The 17,935-nt window shown below is 42.1% G+C and overlaps 2 protein-coding genes across 2 annotated transcripts; both read left to right on the top strand.

The window, feature by feature from the left end:
• Nucleotides 1-466: 466 nt before the first annotated feature.
• Nucleotides 467-8,775, top strand: khsrp (KH-type splicing regulatory protein). The gene is made up of 18 exons (XM_083929604.1): nucleotides 467-596; nucleotides 1,811-1,913; nucleotides 1,991-2,044; nucleotides 2,130-2,166; nucleotides 2,265-2,323; nucleotides 2,413-2,484; nucleotides 2,583-2,640; nucleotides 3,918-4,065; nucleotides 4,234-4,332; nucleotides 4,436-4,606; nucleotides 4,834-4,936; nucleotides 5,274-5,398; nucleotides 5,514-5,810; nucleotides 5,914-6,029; nucleotides 6,136-6,224; nucleotides 6,357-6,563; nucleotides 6,750-6,943; nucleotides 7,910-8,775. Exons 1-18 carry the CDS (start codon nucleotides 507-509, stop codon nucleotides 7,916-7,918), a joined length of 2,031 nt encoding a protein of 676 aa, XP_083785730.1. The 5' UTR covers nucleotides 467-506; the 3' UTR covers nucleotides 7,919-8,775.
• Nucleotides 8,776-9,011: 236 nt separating this feature from the next.
• Nucleotides 9,012-17,270, top strand: dcaf15 (DDB1 and CUL4 associated factor 15). The gene is made up of 13 exons (XM_083923797.1): nucleotides 9,012-9,136; nucleotides 9,784-9,881; nucleotides 10,610-10,748; nucleotides 10,852-10,958; nucleotides 11,081-11,226; nucleotides 11,320-11,481; nucleotides 11,824-12,441; nucleotides 12,524-12,615; nucleotides 13,677-13,799; nucleotides 14,626-14,708; nucleotides 14,794-14,898; nucleotides 15,047-15,162; nucleotides 16,607-17,270. The coding sequence occupies exons 1-13, from the start codon at nucleotides 9,041-9,043 to the stop codon at nucleotides 16,660-16,662; spliced, it is 1,941 nt and encodes a 646-aa protein (XP_083779923.1). The 5' UTR covers nucleotides 9,012-9,040; the 3' UTR covers nucleotides 16,663-17,270.
• Nucleotides 17,271-17,935: the final 665 nt, after the last annotated feature.

Raw genomic sequence — 17,935 nt, 5'->3', positions numbered from 1 at the left:
ATGAACAATAACAAAACCGTATGGGATCTGCTAAACTAAGGGAGTAAATTTGAAATGCCAAAATAATGTAATAGTAGCCAATTTATATTTTTGAGTTGTAAACATAGACTGTGGTTTTAAGTTTCCCATTGTGGTCAAATGTGATTTAAAATCTGAATCTTTAAAAATATAGTTTGTTCAGCTAAATCATTTTATGGATGTATAAACACAGTCCTGTCTGGGCTCCACTGCTCCTCCTGCCCAGGAGGTGGCGGTGTTTCTTCTGTATAACGTTGGACGGCAACACCCAGAAGTGTAATCAAGAAGAAGAAGAAGAAGAAGTCGCGGGGGTTGCAGATTCGTTGATTGGCTATTTTAAGCAGGGAAGTTTGCCGGCGTGGTAAGCAGCCCTACGCACATTGGTTTCTCCTCGTACGCTCTTGTTTAGCCTTCCCGCTTCTGCGCAGCTCGACCCGGCCGAAGCTACCCAGCCTGGCCCCTGTGTCTCTTTGCCCCTTGTGAGCAGCATGTCTGATTACGGCGGTCTACCGACTAACGGAGTCGGCGCTGGGATGAAAAACGACGCTTTTGCTGATGCAGTTCAACGAGCCAGACAGGTAATTGAAGCGTAAGGTCCGAGAGACAACAGGCAGCGAGCTAACGTGAGTTAGCTGGTGAGAAACTGCAGCTAGCTTAACTACCCGTGACGTTCGCTGTGGGTAACTAGCAGGCTAAGCTGTTAGCTGTTAGCTCAGCCATTCATTTGTCTCACACGGTCGCCCGGTTGTGTAACGTTAGTCAGTTGAGATGTTTTGCGGGGTGGACTGAGCAGCGACTGCAACACCGTAGGTCACTCTTTCGTATATACATGTATGAATTTATTTTTATATCGCTAAATAAAACCACTCGTCTCCACCGGTATCATTGAGTTAAATGGACGCACGTTAACGTTAGCTGCTTCAGCTAAGTTAGCTCCGTTAGTGATCGGTACTGTAGTTAACGGCTCCGTTAGTGGACGTTATTGTAGTTAACAGTTTCAGCCTGCTCCATGTGTAAAACACCATTTTAGAACAAATAAACAATACACAACATTGTCACGGTACTAGGATTGCCATGAAATAAGGTTAACTGGCTGGCTGTAGTGGTAATTAGCATTAACGTTTCATGGACAAAAGGATGGTAATCGTTAACGAACTCAGCGACTGAGGTCTTTTTCGCGGTCATGAGTGAGTGTGATGCTCACGTTACCTTGTGGGTCTTTGTCATGATTATAAGCATTACCGATCACCACCCGCAAACTCAACTTTATGTATTGAACAGGTGCATAAAACAGTCAATTTTGATTTTAATGTGAAAAGCTAAAACTAGAACTATTTATCGAGATTAATAACTTATTTGTTTGAGCTTTAATCAAGGTGTTGTGAAAGCACTGTTTGGGAAATGGTTGTATCTATTTTATTTGTACTTGTGTAGAAATGCTAAAGTGGTTCTCCAGCAATTAAGTATTGCACTTTCATAAAGATGAGGCACTTAAGACCGATTCAAAATAGAAGCAGCTATGTCCATACTATCGACCCCCCCCTCCCAAAAAAAAAAAAGAAATAGACCCTGCACTTCCCATAATGCAACTCTTAGACCCTCCGTGCATGGTAAATCCATGTCTTCTAACTTTGTATTCTCCAGGCCAAGATGACTGCTTACGTGTAGTGTTCCTTCTGAGTACATTAATCCTTCTCTCTGTGGAGTTCCACGTTAAATGAGATAATCATTCTTAATATTCACTTTTTTTACGGTGTATTGCAGCCAATTCATAGAACGTCTGTTTTTCTAGATTGCAGCTAAAATCGGTGGAGAAGGTGTTCCCTCAGTGAGCAACAACGGAGGAGCTGAGAACTATCCATTCACAGCACAGAAACGATCCCTGGAAGAAGCAGGTGAAAAATCAGCACAAACGGGCAGTTTGTATGAATTTTAGTCCACATTGTAGACTCACTTTTCCTTTTGTTTTCAGATGAACCTGATGCCAAGAAGGTAGCATCACAGGGTGAAATTGATTCTGCATTGTGTACGTTAAATCACTACTTGACCTTATTACAAACACTCGTGCAGTCCAGTTTCAAACCACTCACCATATTTTCCTTCTCATACAGCTATTGGAGCTCAGCTGGCCGCCCTGTCCCAACAAAGGTATAGAGTTATTTTTTTTATTTTTTTTTACATGAACACTGTTGGTGCTTGTAGTTGTGTCATATATCTGTTTGTTTGTTTTTTAAACTTGACTGCAGTGTCAGGCCCTCCACAATGACAGAAGAGTTCAGGGTGCCTGATGGCATGGTCGGCCTCAGTAAGTACATGCACATATGTTTCCATAGACTGTGGTTGTTACACATGTTCAAACTGAAATCTAAATGTCTTTCCTCTTGTCCGTTAAAGTCATAGGCAGGGGAGGTGAACAGATTAACAAAATACAGCAGGATTCTGGCTGCAAGGTCCAGATTGCGCATGGTGAGATATCTGCTAACCCCACATTTGTGAAGACAACTAAATATAATTGGTTTTCCAGCTTCTCTTTAATTGATACACATTTTCATATTCCTTCACAGACAGTGCTGGTCTTCCAGATAGAAGTGTTTCTCTGACTGGGTCACCAGATGCCATAGGGTAAGTTTGTTTTTTCCATTTAACTATGGTCCTTCCAGGCTTTTTGGGGGTACTACTTGATCTAAATCCGACGCCCAAAAGCATCTGTATCCCTTTGTTTGCATTAATGGGCCAGTAACGAGTCCTTAGTCTCCATCTCTATAGGGCATAGTTTCCATCTCTTAAGCGCGTACACGTATATGCAGCCCCACTAACCATACATGGCTAGATGGCTTATCTGTATGTCTATATATCTATTTTTATATCTATTGTTGGAAAACTTTTTTACACTGCAGTAATAGTCCATAATAGTTGCATAAATCTTGATTAGTTAAGCTTCCTGATGCTATTAAGCAGCGTGAAACATGCTGAAGCACGTAATCAAGTAAACTATAATAAATGGTAAATATAATCCAAAATGACTGCAAATTATTACTTCATTCAACCATCAACACACAACAAAAAAACACATTTGAAAAAAACAACATATTTTTGGTGTGATTACTTTTTGCTTTGATTTCTGATATTTTACAAACAGGATGTTGTAGTGGGACTACATCCCATAGTGTACTTATAAGTGCACGTGATTGAATACGCAAATTAGTTTTTATGTCCCACCATTGTCTCAATGCACTGGGTGGCTGTTATGCGCATCAATTGGCTGGGGAGGAGAATACCAATGTTATTCAAAGCTGCTGGTGCGGCTACTACTACTGCAAGCGGTATTTTCTAGGGCTGGACCCGAATATTCTACTATTTGGGTATTTCTTTGTTGGGTAGGTAAATGGTTTTCATTTTTTGTGATTTAGATTTTTTTCTCTATACTATAGAAAAACATAATCCTTTTGAAACATTTTACTTAAACAATGGTTTTAAGTAAACACAGTGATTCAATTTGTGCTCAGTGTAAGAGCCTTTCCTGCATCATGCTGTCATTTACAGTCACATTTCTCCCCTCATGCTGGGGCTGGGTGCGCGGTGTTCTGAGAGAGGAAGCCTGATAGCCTATTTTATAGGCCTTTACAAAGTTAAACCCCAACTAGGGTTCTTACTCTTATCTTAATTTCTACCCTATGAATAACTGATTAGTGGAAGGTAATGATGGTTGACAGCCTGAGAGGCTTCAGTGAGGGCACAAAGGTGTCTTAACCACTTCACTGTTCGATAAAGACACACACACACAAAAAAATCTAAAGTTTAGAATAGTGTGACCCATTGACTTATTTACTATAATGCTACATTAGCCGTGTGTCCTCCCATGGTTTCATCACCTTTTTGTCATTTACATTTGCTTCCAGGAGAGCCAAGGCACTTATAGATGACATTGTGTCAAGGGGTCACGACACACCCAATGGGCAGTCAGGTTCCATGCAGGAGATGATCATCCCTGCAGGCAAGGCCGGTCTTATTATAGGTAAAGGAGGCGAGACCATCAAACAGCTACAGGTAAGAGTCGCAGGATACCCTGATATAACCTGATTCAGAGTTTTACTACACTGTAAATATCGAAAATAATTATGAAACAAAGTTCTGTGCTGATTTCTAAAACTACACTGCAACCACTCAACTTTATAATGTGTGTGATCAATTTGATATTTCTCTCTTAAATCTTAGGAGCGGGCTGGAGTTAAAATGATTCTTATTCAAGATGGATCCCAGCCACCTAACGTAGATAAACCCCTACGCATCATTGGAGACCCCTACAAAGTGCAGGTACTCTTTAAGCACAGTGGAGATTGTTTTGGCCAAGTGGGAGAGGTTTTATGCCACTATTTACCCTTCAAATAATTGTATTTTGTTGCCTTTTTTTTCTTAGCAAGCAAAGGACATGGTTAATGAGATTCTACGAGACAGGGACCATGCAGGCTTTGGAGACAGGAGCGAATATGGATCAAGGATGGGAGGAGGAGGAGGAGGAGGAGGAGGAGGTGGAGGTGGGGGAGGAGGAGGAGGAGGTGGCGGCGGCGGCGGCGGCGGCGGCATTGATGTAAGTAGTTAGTCGTAACTGGGATTTTTTTCTAATCTAAATTTATCTAAAGACCTTTTTTTCTCAGCTTGGTCATATGAGATATCAAAATTAATTGATTAATACTGTACATTAATAATTGAATGACTGGAATGTCGTGTGTGAACGCATGTTTACCTTAATTTTAATTAATGGGTGAGACTCAACTGCTTTGAGCAGTTATCACAATTTTCTTTATAATTCTACAGATAGCTGTGCCCCGCCACTCTGTGGGAGTTGTAATCGGCCGAAGTGGGGAGATGATCAAGAAGATCCAGAGCGACGCTGGAGTGAAGATACAGTTTAAACCAGGTGAGCTCTCAGACAGTTTCTGAAGTATTAAATAACACATTAAAATCTAACTCTTGGTCGTCCCCTTTGCCTAGTGTTTGTATAGGGGATGGAGAAAACGTATATTTAATAAATAAAAAAATGATAAATGTATTGATTTTGGGGTTATGGAAGTTTTTAACCATTTGGTTGGTAGGAAAAAGATCACTTATAGTTATATTGTCTTGTACTTTTTGTCTTCTTTATTGTGCTGTCATTCAAAGGCCTTAACATTTCCAGTTAAGATGATCCTATTGTTTTCAGTCCCTGCACATCCCCCCACCAATAAACCTGCTTGTCCTTTTGTCATCCCTTACAGATGATGGGTCAGGTCCTGATAAAATAGCCCACATTATGGGTCCACCAGACCAGTGTCAGCATGCTGCATCAATAATCACTGACCTGCTCCAAAGCATCCGTGCACGAGAGGAGGGTGGACAGGGGGTAGGTGTTTAATTTCTTTAAATAGTTGATCTTGTACTGTGTTGATGGCAGAACACAGAAACAGGGCTTTGCTGTGGAAAAATGAAACCTAATGTTAGGTGTGTTTCCTCCACAGGGACCCCCAGGTCCTGGTGGTGGGATGCCACCTGGTGGGCGTGGACGAGGTAGAGGCCAGGGAAACTGGGGTCCTCCGGGAGGAGAGATGACCTTCTCCATTCCTGCGCACAAATGTGGGCTCGTCATTGGCAGAGGAGGAGAGAATGTCAAGGCTATCAACCAACAGACCGGTGCATTTGTGGAGATATCTCGTCAGCCACCACCAAACGGTGACCCCAACTTCAAAATGTTCATCATCCGAGGGTCCCCACAACAGATTGACCATGCGAAGCAGCTTATAGAAGAGAAGATTGAGGTATGTTCGTGACTCACAGCAGGAACACACAGTTCAAACAGCTGTCATAAGATAACACATCCTCTTAACTGATTGAGTTTGAATGTTTTCCCCCTGTTTCCAGGCTCCACTGTGTCCAGTGGGCGGTGGTGGTGGTCCTGGTCCAGGAGGCCCAGCTGGCCCTATGGGTCCCTATAATCCCAACCCTTATAACCCAGGGCCTCCTGGTGGAGCTCCTCAGTAAGTTCACCCCACAAATAACACTTGAATGTTTAATGTCCCTTCACAGGGGACTGATGCAAAAGCAGTTTTATATGTGTTTAAATGGCTATGTCCTTCTCAACAGTGGAGCTGCGCCTGGTGGCCCCCAGTACTGTCCTCAGGGTTGGGGAGGTAACTACCAACAGTGGCAAGCCCCAGGTCAACATGACCCCAGTGAGTACCTTATTTTGTGTAATGACTTCTGTACTTAGCTTGTTTTTCTAACTGTTATAAGGTATTTTGTGATTTGTTTTTGAGTGTATATATGTTTTTATTACTTAATTTATCCTTTTTCACCCTTGCTAGATAAGGCAGCAGCAGACCCAAACGCAGCATGGGCGGCATACTATGCTCAATATTACGGTCAACAGCCAGGGGGCGCCATGGCAGGCCAGACTCCAGGAGCCCCTGCAGCAGCAGCACCAGGGGAGCAGAGCCAAGCACCACAGGCCCCTGGGGGCCAGCCAGACTATACTAAGGCTTGGGAGGAGTACTACAAGAAGATGGGCATGGGTAAGTGAGATCTGAGACTGTTATATGTATTTGAGCAAAGTGTGAGCTTTAAACTACTAGCGGTATTACATTTAGTGTTATTAATATTACAATTAGTATGATTAAAGTAAGTTATCAGTAGTATACTGTGACATGAAGTACATGGCTGTGTGTGTATCCAATACATTGTGTGCCTTGTTCTTCTAGCCCAGCCAGCCGGAGGGGCTGCACCTGCTCCTGGCGCAGCACCAGCACCAGCACCAGCACCAGCCGGAGCTGCAGCAGGAGGCCAGCAGGACTACAGCGCTGCCTGGGCTGAGTACTACAGACAGCAGGCGGCCTACTATGGTCAGCCAGGGCAGGGGCCTGGACAGGCAGCTGCTCCCCAGCAGGGACAACAGGTAGCACATCCATGACCAGTGTTCAAAATTAACTTTGTAGCTGCCATGGTCTAGTAAGCTAAAAATAATTGCCTGCCAAGAATACATTCACTGGCTAAGATATTGAATATCTTTGTATATAAATGTTTCCCCCAACTGTTTTGTGCCTTTTTTGTATTTAGAATGAGACACTGACAGAATATATATATATATATATATATATATAAAAAATGCAAATGTTTGTTTTAATCGCTTGCATTTTTTTCCCTCTTCATCTTTATTTAAAGATCCCCTCCACTCAAATGTGTTTTTGTACTCTAAATGTCTGACTATACTGACTTGTTTCTGTGCAAAGTATGTCACTAGAGAGCCGTTTTCACATTCCTCTACTAAAGGGGGAGATGTACTTCCCTAACCACCTTATAGTTGCTAGGTCACAGATAGGAAAGCCAATTGATGTCTCAATACGCAAAAGCCGGGGGAAAAAACGGGAACTTCCAGCACAGAGCTGACTGTCGTTACAAACAGAAAAGCATGCCATCATCGTAGCTGTCAGCCACAGTCTGTTACAAGCTAACACACTAACTGCATTTACATTCTGATAGTCTTCTAGCTGCTGATTTTGGTGCTCACCAAACTCTTCACCTGAGTCTGAATGACTGTGAAACTATCGCAAGCTGGACAGAGCCAGGTCTCTTTAATCATTCTTGGTGCCAAATAAAGATAAGAGGATTCTAGTGAAATGATTGTAGCTTAGAAAACCAACCATCCAGACAACTGTTATAGAACATGCAAAAACCAAATGCATTTAAAATTTGCTTGTGTGATACCTACTGCAAAAAAAATTTAGCACTATTTGGCACTTTGAAGCTGTTAACCCTGCGTGAAACTGTATATCCATATACTTTACATACACCATATTGAGAGAATTTTTACATTTCCTTACAAAGCAAAGACTGATTATATTTTGTCTGTTTTTGATTTCAGGCCCAGTAAATGATTGGCTCAGTCTATTGGACGGTTGCGATGGCTCTCTGGACTTGTTTGTTTTTTCTATCAAGAAATTTCCTTTTTGGCTTTAACAAGACAAGACCATGGTTTACCCATCCACCCAGACATTTTCTATTCCAACAGTTTGTTTTTTAAAGTCAAAATTGAAGAAAAAGGGAACACATTTTGCCCATGCATTGAACAAAGCACTAAATAATTACTTGGGTTACTATTCAGTTTACCCCTTCACCTCACCCACACCCTGCTCATTTTATATAAAAAAAATGTGAAATAATAAGCGTCTTTGTTTGCAAGCTAGCACAACATCTCACCACTGACTCAGATTAAAGTAGTTTTTCCCCTTCAATTTCCTGAGGGTAAAAAAAACTGTCAAGCAGTATTTTGAATATATTCAGAAATTATGTTTGTAAGGAAAGAAATGCAACATTTTTGCCCTTTTTCTTGTTACTTTTAAAACTTTTTTTTTTTTTAACATTCCCAGTCTTTAAGTTGCAGGTGTATTTCTCCCTGCTATCATGACTTATTTTAATTTTATTCATTGTAATTATTTTCCTAAAGGGGGGGTTGTGTGTGTCTGTATACAGTGTATGCTACTGAACAGAAAAATGTGTGTAAGTTGGGTGTAATAAGACACAAACTGACCGACAGAATATAGGTTGTTTGTTTGTGTGTGCATGTATGCGTCTGTGTGTTTGACTGCCCTCGGTTTAATTTCTCTCTTCGTTGTTCTTTTGTTGGTTCCAGTAGGTTCCGTTACTGTATGCTGATTTTTTTTTTTTTTTTTAGATGTTATTTTTTACAGCTTGTTTTTAAATACTTAAAATAAAACATTCAAATTGCCAGTCTCCTTCTTGTGTGGTCATGAGTAGCATCGCGTGCGTATCAGATAAATTCTGAATCTGATTTTCTCATACTGGAAGTGACCCATCGGACAGACATGCGTGGACCTTCTGTCGTGGTTCCCCGCAGGGTGTCACCTCTGTTGTGCCCCACCTTTGTTTTGGTTTTGATGGATGTGTCCACCGGCGGGTGAGCGCAGTCTCGTGCAGCCTGCGGACCAATCGCGACAGTTCGTGACTGCAGCGAGGGCCGACAGTTGAGAGGGAGATGGCGCCCAGCTCGAAATCAGAGAAAGACGACAGCAAACAGAAAGCCAAAAGGAAACACAAAGACCATGTCGTGAAGCTTCTCATGCGCGGGAAGGTAGGCATGGACACACAAAAGCGTGTGGTATGAAACACGACACGAGTGGTTCGTAAATAATGTGTATTGTTTTCAGGAGCTAGTTAGCTGCTAACTAGCTTGGAAACTACGTTAACATCAGGCAGGTGGCTAATGAGCCGATGCAACTATGAAAACCTGGAGTCCCCCCGTGTTTCCAGCAGTGTTACTCAGTTGTCTCTTTGTGTGGTTTGCTAACATACCCGTACACTCCTGAATGTAAATGAACAGTCTTCGCGTGCTAGACAAGTCAGCTTACATCTTTGTATATTGTAACGTGAAAGCTTTATCGGTGTTAGCTTTAGCTAAACCACAACTGCACAGATCCTAATGTATCATAAACCCTCAGATATAACACAACACGTGAATATTTAACCTTATACACTGCTGATGTATGTATGATGTTTGCGTGCACGCACCTTGTAGAATAGTTAGGAGTGTTACTTTGCATGTTATTGAATAACGCGGAATTTACCGTCTAGTTTGTTCACAATCACCACCGACAAGGCTATCCCACCACTATACTTCAACTTCCGTGTCGTCTCAAACATTTGCATGCTTCATGTTGCACTATGTATGTGTTCATTACGTGGTCTCCCTCTGAACCGACTCTCTCGCCGGTCCTGCAGCTGTCAGGACAGTTTTCTCAGCGCCTGTTCAGGAAGCTGCCACCCCGAGTGTGTGTCCCATTAAAGAACATTGTCAGCGAGGAGTTCCTGAGAGCAGGGTCAGTATGTGTTATAAGTACCTTGCTTTTTACCGTGGACTGTCATTCACCTTGGTGTGTGACTGTGAATCAGGATTGTTGACTTGGGATCCAGCTATCATGTGCACTAATGTAACTTTTCTTCTCCTCAAATGATTATCTTAGAGTGGTACAGGTCCAATACAGATGCTTTCTTTACCACAAATTCAACGTACCTCGCTGTGATCATCATTTTTGTGTAAGACAGCATGAGGCCAGGGATTGCTTCTGTACTACAGTAAAAGCTGCATCAGTAGCCCCCCGCCATGTCAGAATTATGTGCCCGTCTATATTTGTCTCCTATATTTTATATTTGTCCCAATGTATGGTACGCAGCCTTATGTCTGTATATTTATTTAAGTATGCGTATTTAGTGTCTATTCTGTATATGTCTACCTGTCTGAGAGAGGGAATGTCTGTCAAAGTCAAATTCTATCTATATGTGCATACCTGACCATTAAAGCTGGTTCTGATTCTGATGTAACTGATAGTGGAAACACTCATTTTATAATATTTACTAAGAAACTTAATTTGATATGGTACTGTCACCTCATGGCCAATACCTTATTTGGTTTATAGGGGTACAATTGGTGCCAGGACTAATGTGACGCATCAGACAAGTGCATCCTTACCTGCTAGTGAGGATTTATTAGGTGTGATATTGTTCCATCCAAGGCGTGTATTACAGTGGTGTGTCACCTTGGTTCCAGACATGTCTTTCTTGGCTTCACTAAATGCGGACGCTACGTTCTGTCCTACACCAGCGACTATGGAGAAGATGATGATTTCTCTTTCTATACCTACCATCTTTATTGGTGGGAGTTCAACTTGCACAGTAGACTGAAGCAGGTAAAATAAAGAAAGTGTACTCACTAGAACCTTAATGTGTTCAGAAGATTCTTATGATGTGATATCTTGTTCTCTGCCTCATGTCTGCTTTTTTTCTCTTCAGGTCCATCATGTACGTTTGTTTGCAGGAGAGGAAATCTACAGCGACCTGTACCTGACTGTGTGCGAGTGGCCAAATGACCACTCCAAAATTGTCATCTTTGGCTTCAAGTAATACATTAAAATGAATAAACAATATCAATCAACAGCTAGATAGAGGTGATTGAGTTTAAGAAATGTTGTTATTGCATTGTGTAGGTAATGAGTAATTTATGTGTGTCTGTGCCTGTCAGTACACGCAGTTCAAGCTCCGTTCTGATGAATTTGATGATGAGTGATGAAAATAACAGAGACATCTACATCACTATTGCCTCCATGCCTCCTCCTAAACCTTGCTCCTACTGCTGCCCAGTTCCCTCAGCCACTACTATTCGCACAGGTAAACACATAGACACAAAGAGGGACTACTTTGATGTTCTCTCTGCCTCTGTCTCGCATTCTCCTTCATCGGACACCTTTTTTTTTTCTCCAGGAAGTGGTGAGTGTCTAGAGCATGGCTATGTGCTCAACAGCAGGTACCAGGTGGTGTACCCGTTCCCCACCTTCCAGCCAGCGTTCCAGCTGAAGAAGGACCAGGTCATCCTGTTAAACACTAGCTACTCTCTGGTGGCCTGCGGGATCTCACTCTGCCCAGGTAACACACATACACAAATAGCAGCATCAACACAGATCTTTATCCCTTCTGTTTCTTACGCCTAAAATCAGACTATGCATTTAAGACCATCATATGTTAGACTTTGTTTCCATTTACCCCCTGAGAGGGTCAGATTGGGCCATTTTGAGGAGGAACTCAATTTGGTGGGAGGATGGACCAATGTCACACCAGGTCAACAGAGGCCAGACAATTCTGACATGCCAAAGTCTGTTGTTTCCAAAAGGCCAAATTGGTTTTGTTTGGCACACTGATGAAGATAAAATAACTAATTGTTGATGTTGTGTAGCTGGATTTCAGCATCTCTTTGTATGTCTCACGCAGGTAAGCAGGATCAATCATCGCAGATCCTCTACACAAAGAGAGCAGCTCTGTCAGGTCAAGTCTCCACGTCTATTTCCTCCACCTCCTTGGCCTCCTCTTCCTCACAACCTCAGGGATCTCCCGAAAGCCGGCCGCCACCTAGCAGACCTGCTCCAATTCCCTCATCTCCTAGCCAGTCACAAGCAGCTGTGCGAGCCCGGGAGTTTGCAGCTGACCTCTTCAGGCGGGCCCAGGGGGGAGGGAAAGAAAACGAAGGCACAGCAGAAAGGACACCAGCTGGGGGTGGTGAAAAAGAGGTAGTACAGATACCAGAAGACAAAGGGATAAATGTAGAGAGGAAAGAGGAGGAGGATTGTAGAGAGAGGAGGGAGGAGGAGAGTCGGTCTAGTTTACCACAAGCGTCGACATCAAGTGGGAGCCACAGTTTGCCACGGTGCTCTGAACAAGTGATGTCTCCCGCCTCGTCTTCCTCATCCTCTTCATCCCCACCGACCCCATCCTCATCCCAGGAGGTCGGCCCCAGCGAGCCAGGATATGTCAACTATTCACGTCTGCATTACCGCCTCCAACAGCCAGGGGCAGCAGAGCAGAATACAGGAGGTGCAGAAGGTGCAGGAGGTGAGAAAATGAGTGAAAAATAACCCACGTCAGGTCAAGTGAGACACTGCTGAACTACATTCTTCTCTGTTTCTGTCTCCAGGTTATGAAGACGATAAAGTTCAGCTACCTTTTACAGTCACTGACCTTAAAGGACGGAACCTGCAGCTGGTCACCGGGCCCCACAGTGGCCAGGTGCGTGTTTGCGTCAGTGTATCTGTGGCTGTAAATTCAGAAATACTGGAATATATACAGCATATCAAGTTGCCCTACCACAAAATACTGGAATCAATGGTCAATAATCAGCTGAAGGCATTTATATTAGCAAACATCAGTCGGGTTTTACAGGAAATTCTTGCACCATTGCAACTCTTAAATTGGTTTAATTGCTAGTTTAGACATTAAAAAGCTATTTATTTGACAGAAATCAATGTGTGATAATCGAAATGACCCAGTCCCTGTTGTTTTTAATGTGGGTTAAAATGTTACACAGTCTAACAAAATATTCTTGCCTGCGTCCAGACCTTTGAATCTGCCCACTTCACTGACTTATTCTCTGGCATCATGACTTGAAACAGCGGATTCTCGATTGAAAAAGCAATCTACCAAAGAGCTTCAAAGGGGGTCTACGGATTAGCCTATCAGTGCCAGGGGCAGGATTAACACGTTTGTTGTCTTCTCAATATCAACCGGCATTTGTTTTTACTTTGCTCCGCTTCACTTAACGGAGATTGCCGATCCTCAACCAGCTCTGTATCATAACAATGTTGGCGGTACATGCAGGCGTAAAAGTTTGCGTCTTATCACCTTACGTACCCTGCCGGCAGAGGGACAGCGGAGGGACACACACTGCAGTGAACTAAGCTGGTTCAAAATCAGCGAAGATTCCCCTTAAGAGCACAGCAAAACCAGTATGTTGGCATGGCTAAGCATTAGTGTTGAAATTTACTTTAGATTCAAGGGGATACGCTGTTCTCTAGTGATTGGTTAGGGAAAATCAAAATCTCCCTCCCCCATGGAAGTCAGTCAGAGTGGAGGCAATGTCAGAGTGAAGATGAAAACAGAGTCTAACGAGTTGACATTTGTCTGTGATCAGGTGAGAAATATTCTGCAATCTCATCTGAAAATCAGTCTTAATACTTAATAGCGTGTGTTACCTTCCTGTAACGGCGAACAGAGCATTTATGTTCAGTTATCTACAACGAAAAATAATACACATGTGTAAATAGTGAGGGTTTGTTTGTTCTCTCTTGCAGAGTGTGTGTGTGGAGCAGTTGACCCTAGACTTCGAGTATCTTATCAATGAGGTGATCAGGAGTGATGCTGCCTGGGCCCCTCAGTTCTGCTCCTTCAGCGACTATGATGTTGTGATATTAGAGGTCAGTACACACACATGTCTAAGAACAATGTTGAAATTAAACAAAGTTTTCAACCACTGTAGTTGGGATTGCAAATAAGAACTCTCATTAGACCCGCATTGGGTTCACTATGATCTAGGGATGTTAATAATTACCCGTTAAGCGACAATAAAAAAAATAGACCGATTAATGAACGGTTAATGATAGATTAACAAGGATCGGCTATCTGATTCTTACATGATCACTTGAATTGCCCAGGACACAATTGTTGATTTTAGAGCACTTGTTCTCTTTGGCCTTTACATTTATGGATTATATTGACTCTTTTATCAGCAGGTAAAGTCAGGTTATTTAATTAACTCCCAGGTGAATTCAGCCTTTTACATACCGTATTTTTCAGATTATAAGTCGCAGTTTTTTTCATATTTTAGCCGGGGGTGCGACTTATACTCTGGAGCGACTTATGTGTGAAATTATTAACACATTACTGTAAAATATCAAATAATAGCCCGGGCTATTATTTATGTCAGTCACGTAAGAGACTAGGCGTATATCAGCAATTGTCACACACACGTCAACCAATCAAAACTCGGCGGGGGCGGGTCATGGCAGAAGTGCATTGTGAAAAAAAGATGCTGGTCGGCGGTTGAGACTTATACTCCGGAGCGACTTTTAATCCAAAAAATACGGTAGATCACAGAAACATGTTAAAATATAAGCACTTCCTACTTTTACATAGTGTATTTGCTACACTAAATAGATTGTTTCTGAGCAGAAAAGAAGAAGGAAGAATAATAAAAAGAAGAAGAAGATGAATTTTAACCTGTTGTTGTGTATGATGTATCAGGTGTGTCCTGAAACCAACACTGTGATGATCAACATCGGTCTGCTGTTACTGGCCTTTTCCAATTTAGATGAGGAGCACTGCAGGTACTAAATGAACGCAAAGCATTCTTCGGCCCTGCATCTTTTTTCTGGTCCCGCTAAGTTTGCTTTTCATTGTTTTTGTTCCCAGGCCAAACACGTATCATTCCAACCTGCAGGTCAGCTGGGACCTAAACACTGGTGTTTGTTGCACCATGGGTGTTGGTGACCTTACAGAGGTCAAGGGTCAGACCAGGTGAGGAGCTGCCCCACCACCACCACACACACACACACACACACACACACACACACACACACACACACACACACACACACACACAACTTTCTGGCTGTGCTCTCTTTACTTCTGAATTAAAGGTGTCAATCTGTATCTCTCTCGTCAGTGGGAGTGTATGGAGCTCTTACAGGAAGTCCTGTGTAAACACAGTGATGAAGTGGTTGATTCCTGAGAGCAGCTCCCGCTACATTAATCGCATGACCAATGAAGCTCTACACAAAGGTGAGTTGTATTCGCATTTGAGCACACATTCAGTGTCCTGATATTTAACACACACGGATCTAGATGTCTTTCTGATTAGTCTAGATTAATCCATGTCAGAGGTCAACAATACAACACCTCAAGATATCTGAATAAAATAGGGTTCTGTGGGTACCTACAAGTCTCCCCTTTACAAAAACAGACGTTTTTTCTGCCTATTCTAAAACGGTATATTTCAGTGGTTCCCAAACTGGGGGGTGGGACCCTGACAGGGGTCTGGAGTTATAAAAGTGGGGGGCATGTCGAGGTTAAATATATGCGTGATTCTGCACTACTGGCAAAGCGTGGACAAGTTTGTGAAAGGACACACAGATACACAGCTGTTGCAAATACAACCAGATAGAGGTCGCTTTCTGTTGTCCTCAGAGCTAACGTTACCGACAACACAGGACACGCCGCATTTGTTTTAAATCAAGCTGCACAACGGAGACGGTGATAACATATTTTCTGTCCGTTGATTTTCATATGAACATGATAGAGCCGGTCAGGCAGGCTCTCCAGTCACTGGATCCAAGAACCAACTGTAAGTATCCCAGTGGAAGACAGGATTGCAAAGCAAAAGCAGGGCTTACAGGGAACCAATCTAAATGGCAATGCCAGTGGTGTCATTTTTCTATAGCCAACATTGTGCAATCCGCATTTACTTCATAATGATGAGTTCAAACCGAAAAGTTGTCTGTTGTCACTTTAACTTAAGATAAATTTAGGCTCAATCCTATTTCACCTCTCGCCCCTCGGTTTTGCTCGTTCACGTGTAGGGGTGTCTCAATTCCCTTTGGCATTGAGGGGGAGGGCTATATAGCCCTCCAAACAGAGATTTTCCAGACCAATGCTCACAGGGCTATTATCAATAATTGTTATATAGAATCCAAAGAAACTAATGAAACGCATGCGTTAGCTTGTTGTGTAGGTAGGCAAACTACAAAACTTTTTTGCAGTCTTTGTTTCACGGGGGAGGGGTCGGGATAAAAATGCAGCAAATGGCCGCAGGTCAGCTGCTCTAACCGCTCAGCCACCGACCGCCCCTTTTTCGACAATTTTTTAGCATGGAGGCGCTTGAAGAAGCACTCTCATCACTTATTCAAAATAATCGATAATGTCCTTTAGTTTTGTGTGTACTTAATTTTGTGATATCAGGAAGCTAAGTAGGACGCACATGGCGACAGGAAGGTGACAGCAGTGCTTAAATCAAGTCCTTTCACCTCTGATAGAATACGGGGATTTCTTAATCCCCTGTGAATTGGCCATTTACCTGTATATTACAGACATCCTGAGGTAAGAGTTAGACTATTTTACCCCACATTAAACTAATCCCGTCTGAAATGGCTTCAGTAAACCTGTTTTTTGGATTTGTGTTTGTAAATAACTGCATATTGTAATTTACTCACTTGTCTTCTCACTCTAGGCTCGTCCCTGCAAGTGTTGGCAGATAGTGACCGATGTACCTGGATTGTATTATGAAGAAAGAAGCGTGGAAGCAACAGGAACAAAAGCACAACACAGATACAAGTCAACATCGACAGGACGGAGCTCAACTTTAATCCGACCAAAACTGCACACGTTCAGTAATTGTGCTTTGGTAAAATGTAGTTCAACCCGTGTCAAATTTAAGGTGAACAAAGAACGCTCTAAATGCTGTAAAGATGAAGTTTTTGTTCATTTTACAGGTTTCATCTTCTTTTTTTTGCAATTGTGTACTGTATTGCAACCACCAAAACCAAGAGCTGGACTGAACGAAGACTTTTACTTTTTGATTTTTATACATAAACACGTATTGTTATTGTAGTGTGAGTGTTTCTGGTGTGTGTCTCTAACTGAACGCATCTGCACATGTGATGTTCACAAGGGGATTACAATCAGAGAATTAGTGTGTGTATGTATGAGTGTATACATGTTTATTGTGTTTGTAACATTTAAAGGTTCTGCTGCTCCCACGTTTCCTCACCTGGACCAGTTCAGTCCAGCTGTGTTGAATCCTAAAGCTGCAGTATTTAAAATGAGACCAACTGAACCCAGTACTACATCATTTTATTTTTAAAACCTGTCATGGAAGAAGAGGGTTGTTGGTTGCCATGCTGTATGTTTACTGGCATGGAAGTAAGAGTATGTTCTATTGGGATATTTTGTGAAAATAAAACATTTGAAAGTTTGTCAGTCTGTTGTATTAAGAACTGCACAAAAATACTCTAAAAATACTCTTAATGCTGATGGTAAGTTACTAAGCTAAAACAGTAAAAATATGTAATTGTTTTTCCTTGAACTGATTACTGCTAGACAATTGCTGTAGGCTAAATGGCCACTCCAGCACATTTTCACATGAAGTTCAGTTCACAAGTCATGAGATGTAACCCTCAGCCTGTAGAAACAGTCAAAAAATGTCTTCTGAGGCTCAGGAGTAATTTTCTAAAGTTTGAAAAAAATAGAAGTTATCTGTACTTTGTTTTTGTTCCAGCCTTCGTTTCAAACTGAAGGTGTAAGTTTCACATAAGTGGGCAATATAATGGGGATATAATACTTTCATTTTTAGGTTCATACTTACTGTTTCTAAAAGAAAATTACAGTTTTATTTTTCTCATACTGTCTGTCTGAATATACCTGTATTCACCAGATTAAAACATTTGAAGTAAAACTAGAAAATTCCGTAAGAAATTTAAACTGTGGACTAGACTTTTACCCGTTCTGATATTTGGTGCCCATCCAAATGCTACGGTCAAAAGTAGTAAAAGTTGGCTAA

This window comes from Echiichthys vipera (genome assembly GCF_963691815.1).
Source record: "Echiichthys vipera genome assembly, chromosome: 2".
In the NCBI taxonomy this organism is placed as follows: domain Eukaryota; kingdom Metazoa; phylum Chordata; class Actinopteri; order Perciformes; family Trachinidae; genus Echiichthys; species Echiichthys vipera.
This window is presented reverse-complemented; position numbering and strand designations above follow the sequence as displayed.